This window comes from Psammomys obesus, unplaced genomic scaffold, assembly GCF_907164565.1.
Source record: "Psammomys obesus unplaced genomic scaffold, mPsaObe1.curated_primary_1811, whole genome shotgun sequence".
NCBI classification, from domain to species: domain Eukaryota; kingdom Metazoa; phylum Chordata; class Mammalia; order Rodentia; family Muridae; genus Psammomys; species Psammomys obesus.
The window spans coordinates 27,735,167-27,742,649 of NW_026596134.1; the positions used below are offsets into that span (position 1 = coordinate 27,735,167).

The following is a 7,483-nucleotide window of genomic DNA, read 5'->3' on the forward strand; positions in this document are numbered from 1 at the left end:
TTCATTGTGAAAAATGGAATAGGTTTCAACTATAAAAAATGAAATTATGAGATCTGAAGTAAATGGATGGACCTAGAAAAGCTTATATTGAATGAGAGAACTCTGACCCAGGAGGACAAACACTGCATGTTCTCTTTCATCTGTGGTTCCTAGCTCCAACTCTTCAGGTGTGAGTATAGTTACCAACACCCCTGATCGAAGAGGTTTCTCTTTATAGAAAAACAGAAACCATAACAAAAAACCACAACTGAACACAATGCAGAGATCAACTGATCCTGGCAGCCCATCCTCAATGGATTCATCGACACCCCTACTCCTGCATCTATGGTGCAGGGAACGTCAAGGAAGGGGAGCAGAGCCATAGTTAGAATACCAGTATGTCAGTTGTGAAACAGTCCATTAGAAATGGCTGCTTAAACAAGACCTGAACAATGGCAATATCAATAAACATGCTGACACGGAAGGGGAAATTTCATGGGGGCCCACCCACCCACAGAGAAAGAACTACAGGCAACTAAGGACTGCTGGGAGAAAGAAAATTAGCCGTTCCCAAGGACTGCTTGTTTGGTACAAAGCGATCAGCCCTAAAACCATATACACACCGCCAACACAGACTGACTCCGCAGGCTGTATTGAGGTGTTCTGTATATACACACACACGGATATGATGTGACAATAGTGAAGAAAAAGAGGCTATCACTTTGAGAGCAAGACACAGGAGGAGCTGGAGGGAGGAAAGGGAGGGGTGGGCAGTAATGTCATTCTATTTTAATTTTAAAATATTTCTTAAAAAGAAAATATGAGGATGTACCCTAGTACTATTTCTATTACACAGGTTCCACAGTCAACAAAAACCAATTAAATAAGAAGTAGGGCTAAAAAGGTAGAAATAAAACTGCCATCACATAGAAAAACAAATTACTCTCAAACACTGATAAGCAACTTTAGTAAGATTTCTGGATACAATGAAAATGGCCACAGTTAAGAAAAAAAAAGTAAAAAATTTATACTTTTGAAATAGAAAACTAAAGTAATTTAATAAATTTATTTGTGATGAAGAAATTATAAAGTCTAAAGGAAATTTGAAAGATAAAATAAATGTGGTTGGAGAGATGGCTCAGAGGTTAAGAACACTGGCTCATCTACCAAAGGTCCCAAGTTCAATTCCCAGCAACCACATGGTGGCTTACAACCATCTATAGTGAGATCTGGTGCCTAGTTCTGGTACGCAAACACACATGCAGGCAGAATGCTGTATAAATAATAAAGAAGTAAATCTTTAAAAAAATAAATAAATGCAGAAAAGTTCAATGCTATAGAGAAATACAGACTGTGAAGGAGAATGTATATTTCAAAGCAATTCCAATAAAAATATTAAAGTCTGGTTCAAAGAACAAAGACTAGCCAACATGGCTACAGTCCTCCTGAGCGTGAACAGGCTCTGGAGAGCCAGACCTAAAACTTCTGCAATGACAGACTAGGAGGCACAAGCAATCGGATCAGCACAGCAGAAAAGGACAGCTAGGAACATGCCACTGTACATGGAATTCCACTTCTAACTGAGAGAATACAGTGGCTGCTACCAAAAGAGTTGGTTATACAATATTGGAGAAAAAATTAAGCTGAACCCTTCCATGACACTATGGACTAAAATAATTTCAGATAAAACTCAAATGCAAAAATAAAGTTTAAAAAGAATAGAACAACATCAGATGTCTGGACAGGGAGTACTTTTAGAAGACACAAAAACGTCAATTACTAATTTAATTGCTTTATTAAATCCAAGAATGAGTTAAAGACAGAGCTCAGTGGTTTGAAAAACTACCTAGTGTTCCCAAGGTTCAATCTCCAGTACCAACAAAATCCAAAACCACATAAACCTTAAGTAGGTTAATGTCACAGCACCTGCCTATAACCCCAACACCTTGAATTGGAGGCAGAAGGAGCAAGAGTTTAAGGCTACCTTCAGCTTCGTTTCAAGGCTTGCCTGTGTGACTTGAGACCCAATCTGAAAACAACAACAAAAGCATAATAATCCTAAGAAATCTCAAGGAAAAGAAAAAGCAAACTCAGAGGTGCCTTACCATACATTAGCGATAAAACAGTGGTATAAACAAATGAACAGTCTCCACAGTCAACAGGAAAGACGGTCTCCCACTTCACAGAGGGAGGCAGGAAAAGCTACCTGGCACTAGTGTGATAGGTGCTCAACCTGGGCAGCAGCCAGGGCACAGCTGCAAGTCACAGTAAAGAAAGCACCATTCAGACTCCTGAATGGCAAAGTGCTGTTTGTGTTTTAACAGGAAGACTGCACTCTGCAGCCAGGCTGATTTATCATAGTAATCCTCCTGCCCCAGCTTATTGGGTGCTGGGATTACAGGTGTGTGCTACTATGTCTGGCTAAAAGTTAAATTTCTACCAGTATCAAATGTTCATATGAATATGGAACAATAAGGACTTTGAAAATTAACTGGTAAAAATCACTTTGGCAAAAACCTTGGAATTACACAATAAAATGAACTCAAAGATGCCCTAAGAACCAGCTTGCATAAGTGTACCAGAAGACACTGTTCTGAGCCGTGAGGTGAGTGACTGCATACTGACCTGGACACCAGCCTCTGAATTACCCTTCTATGTGATATGCCCTTTGACATGCACATTTTCACAGTAAGTTCTTTAAAATAAAGGAAGACATAAGCACCATCAAGAGAAGCATTAACACATACTGCTGAGAAGCCGAGAGTCAGACAGTTTAGACAGTGGTTCCCTGTGCAGGGCTACTCCAGGTGCTGCACACAGCACAGCTCATGGATGCTCTACAACGACCTTAGGGAATGAGACATCTATTTGCCTCATCACCTGCTGACAGCTCACATAACTTCTCCAAGGCCACACAATCAGAAATAGTGCAAAGTCCAGATGAGTGAGCAGTCTGCGTTCTGCTGCTTGCCTGTGGAGAGTGTGGTTTCCATGTTCTACGCTTCAGAATGCACACTTTATGTGCTAAGCTAATGCCCCTCGTGCTGTCCTCCCTTTATATGGAAGTAATAAACTGAAAAAATATGTAGAACTCTTCTAGTTTATAACTTTTATATAGTAAGTAGATAAAAATAAAACCTCTACTACATTCTTGGATATTTTCTATTTCTTTTTTGTGTTTTCAAAACAGGGTTTCTCTGTGTAGCCTTTGCTGTCCTGGATTCTCTCTGTAGACGAGACTGCCCTTGAACTCACAGAGATCTGCCTGCCTCTGCCTACCTGAGTGCTGCGATCACAGGTGTATGCCACCATGCCCAGTTCGCGATTTTCTATTTCAAAGGTTTAGTTTCTTCAAACTTAATACAATTATCACCAAAATTCCAATGGAAATTTTTTATGGAGAATAAGTACACATAACCAAAAAAGTAAAATATGCACATGAGAAGAACCACAAAAAAATTGAAGATACATATTAAATATTAAGCCTGTTGCTGAACTATCACGATAAAACAGTATGGTGTGTGTGTGGGGGGGGGTGTATGTGTACACATATATGGAAAAAGGAGTGCAGCAGAACATGAAGCACACAACCTGACGTGGATACACTTGGTCTCCACATCTGCACCCTTTGAACCCAGGTTTTCACTCAGCTGTGAATCAAATGCGTTTAGAAAAAGAAAAAGATTACGTCTACACTAAACATGTATAGATGTTTTTCTTATTATTCCCAAAACAATATAACAACCCTGTCCACCTATCACTTACCCTGTATTAGGTGTTTTAAGCAATATAGGGATTTATAGCATACAGAGGAGGATGAACAGTGATGACATGCAAATACTACACTATTTTGTAGACAGAAGACTTGAGTTTCTGCTGCTTACAGTGCACAGACCAGTGTAGCCTTCCCAGTAACTACATTTCTAATAAATTAAGATTAAAAATATAATAATTTAAAATGAGCACCACAGGGATCTTTCTCATAATAAAATTTAAGTTTGAAATATGAACCTAACTAAAAATAGGGGACTGGAGAGATGACTCAGCAGGTAAGAGTTCTGAACCTGGATTTGGTTCTCAGCACCCAAACGACAGCTCACATCTGTAATTCCAGTTCCAGAGAATCTGATGCCTTCTGGCTTCCAAGAACACCATGTAGCCACATGGTGCACAGATACAGAGGTATACAATAAGTCAATAAATAATTTCTTTAAAAAATTAAATTATTATTCATCTATAGAATGTAGTTTGTCATTTAAAACATCATAGGAAAAATGCTTTTACTACTTCAAGTATTTACTGAGTTAACTATCAGGACTGAGTTAACTGATTTAAGAGCTGAGAACAGTCTACAGGAAAAACAAGGTCTCCAGCTTTAAGAAGCTTACAGATGCAAATAGATAACTAAGGAAAATAATGGCAGTTTGTGATCACCAAAATCAGCAAAATTATTACAAGAGTAAAATGCTTGCTCAATAAACAAATAAGGTGGCTGCGTAATGGCTGAGGGCAAAGGTATAAACTACGGTTTCAGTGAGTGGGAGGCATACAGAGATAGGTGTCTGGATGGAAAACACAATATAAGGACAATACATCGTAACTGACTGTCCTTACATTACAACCTAAACTCATGTTATGCTGATTGGGCTAGAGGCAGACTCCAGCTTGAGGGCTTGGCTTCTCAGTCTGCAGCTAAGATCAGAGATGATGGCAGCACCTTCTCAGAGAATCGTGTGAAGGACCAAATGAACTTGCATACATCCTAGCCATAGGGGAACTGTCTGTGAGATTCACGCTAGTGGAATGTATTACTTTGTAAGTGCTCAAGAAACTTTTGACCATATAAATAAATTAGATATGTCAAAAACAGAAAGTTGGTAGTGCCAAAGAAACATGCATGCTACAATGTAACTAAGCAACAGAAGGATACTTATAAGAATATAAAATTGAAAGATATTTACAGCAGATTAAGCGGAAAATGCAGATTATATAAAAAATAAAATTTGCTTAAGATATACACACACGCGCGCGCGCACACACACACACACACGTGTGTGTGTGTGTGTGTGTGTGTATGTGTGTGTGTGTGTAATTTATGTGCATTTTTTCTTTTTTTTCTTTCTTTTTCTCCTGAGACAGAGTCTCCACACAAGACTAGGGTGGCTAGAACCCAGGATCGTCCTGCATCAATCTGCTGGGATTACAGGTATGCAGCCCTTGTTTGGCTTCTGTGTGTGTAAACTGTTTTGATGCTGAGATGGATACGCCTCGCTTATAATGCACTTCTTTAGTTGTGTTTCCTGTGTCTTGGTCTGACCCTTATGTAGTAGCATTCCTGCCCTGAGCTGTTCAGTGATGAGGCCATGGATACTGATTCAGTCCTCCAAATGCCCTCGTTACTTTCTTTGTTCTAGGACTACAACTTGCACTTGTCACTGTATCTACAGTGGTACACTAACGCTGCTTCAAACCCCTAAGAGGAAAACAGGGACAGGGGAGTAAACACCACTGCACACACCCCTACACCGGTCTCTTACCTTGACACAGTACACACACCGTCTCCTATGCAAGCCTGGCACGCTGATCTCTTACCTTGGCCACTATACACACACTGTCATATCCACGAGGCAGGCACGCTGATCTCTTACCTTGGGCCATTGCTGTCTTTCCGCCTTGTTGAACAGTTGCCTTGCTCAGCTTTGGCTCGCTGATCTGCGAACTCATTAGCGCGCCGGTCTACAATTTCTCCAGCATCAAGTGCTCTGTGTAGTCGATAGTTGACCATCTTCAGAACAATGAAAACAGCAGCTACTACGGGACAGTAAACTGCTACTATAATCATCGAAGAAGGAAGGGCCTTTAAGAGAAAGCAAATATATGTATTTTAGAATACTTTGTTTTACTCAATTCTAGAAATCTGTACCTAAAATAATGAAGTTATACACAAAGCAATTATACTACTAATTTAAGTTGCAAAGGTCAAACAACAACAACAAAAAAAAACTCCACTGCCCAAAACTGAGGCCACACATGTGGCTACTGAGCACCTGAAATGTGGCTTAGTTAAGTATGAAAAAAAAAAAGTCAATTCTTGTATTGACTGCAGGTGGAAATAACAATTGAAATTTATTTAGTTAAAAACTGCTGAAAATAATTTCCCTTACTATGACCACTACAAAATTTAGAGTTACCTGTGTGGCTCGCACAACATTCTACTGCATGGTGCCTGTGCTGACAAAGTCCACAGGAAAAAAATTCTTATAATCCAAACTGAATAGCTACAATATGGAATCACACTGTATATGAGATGTGAGCAAGAGACGGCTGTGACCCAAATACAGGCCCTGTGTATGCGCTCTGTGGAAGAGGGGCTGTTCCTAGCACCCACACAGGGTGGGCAGCCAGCCATAACTCCAGCTCCACAGGATCCGTGGCTCTCCTGTCCTCCATGAACACCAGGTACACACATAGTGCATGTATGTACACATGGGCAAAACACCATACACATAAACTATGTAGGCCTAATTTAAAGAAAGAACAAAGAACAGAAAAATGCAGAACTTAAAGCAATCAATGCATTAACTGAGTAAGTCAGTACCTGTCCTGGAGACTACAGACCCTTCTATGATTGAGAAACCTGAAACCTGAAAACCAGGGACGGCTGGGGGACAGGCCACCTGGAGGCAGGGCCACAGAGGCCCCACCGGCAAAGAGCACACAACAATGAACTTATCCAGCACCCTGCATGCGTTCGGCTGCAGACACCACGTGTCATCACATCCAACCTCAGACCCCACGTGTTACCACGTCATCAATTCAACCTCTACCAGCATTGCCATGCAGAACCCCAAACAAGCTTAGGAAGGGGAGCCTCAATGGTGGTGACCTTGGGAGTCTTCTTTGATGAGCCAAAGCTTCACACTACACACATGTGGCGCTGGGTTTGTTTAAGTGACCTGAGAAGCCAGCTGGAATTAGAAAGGAGAACAAAGCCTGATTACAGCTTTTGTGATGGGATGAGAGAAACGGGTGTACGCACAATTATTTGGCTTCTGAAATACTTGGACTAAGAACCCTGCATATGAATATAATTAAAAAATTAAACTGCTGAATATAATTTAAAATGTCCCTTAAATAACTGGCTTAGCCTTGTGATTTTAAATATAAACATCTATTTTCTTTTTTAATTATTAAATATCAGATCTAAATGCATTTTGAAAGATTTTAATAGATAAGTACTTTAAAATGCTCAATTTATAAAGGCAATTTAAATTAAAGCGCTCTTAAAGTACAAAAAAAAAATAAGCCTCTGGAAAATGAAGGTTAAAATGTTAGGAGACAAGTATGTTTAAGACTTTTAGTTAATCTGTATCTTTAACAAACCTAATATTCACTATAAAAAACAAATGACCTGAATAATCTTCTGAACAAAAAAAAAAGACCACCCTCAAACACACATAAATGCGCGCGCGTGCGCACGCACACACACACACACACACACACA

The 7,483-nt window shown here is 39.9% G+C and overlaps 1 protein-coding gene across 3 annotated transcripts in view; it reads right to left on the reverse strand.

Annotated features, from left to right (window-relative positions):
* Pcnx1 (pecanex 1) overlaps positions 1–5,831 on the reverse strand; it is a 104,402-nt gene extending 98,571 nt beyond the window's left edge. For all 3 annotated transcript variants that reach the window (XM_055592799.1, XM_055592798.1, XM_055592797.1), the window contains exon 1: positions 5,628–5,831. In XM_055592799.1, coding sequence (XP_055448774.1) covers positions 5,628–5,821 — 194 coding nt within the window. In that variant the 5' untranslated portion in view covers positions 5,822–5,831. The remainder of the gene's footprint in view (positions 1–5,627) is intronic.
* Between the last annotated feature and the right edge of the window lie 1,652 nt (positions 5,832–7,483).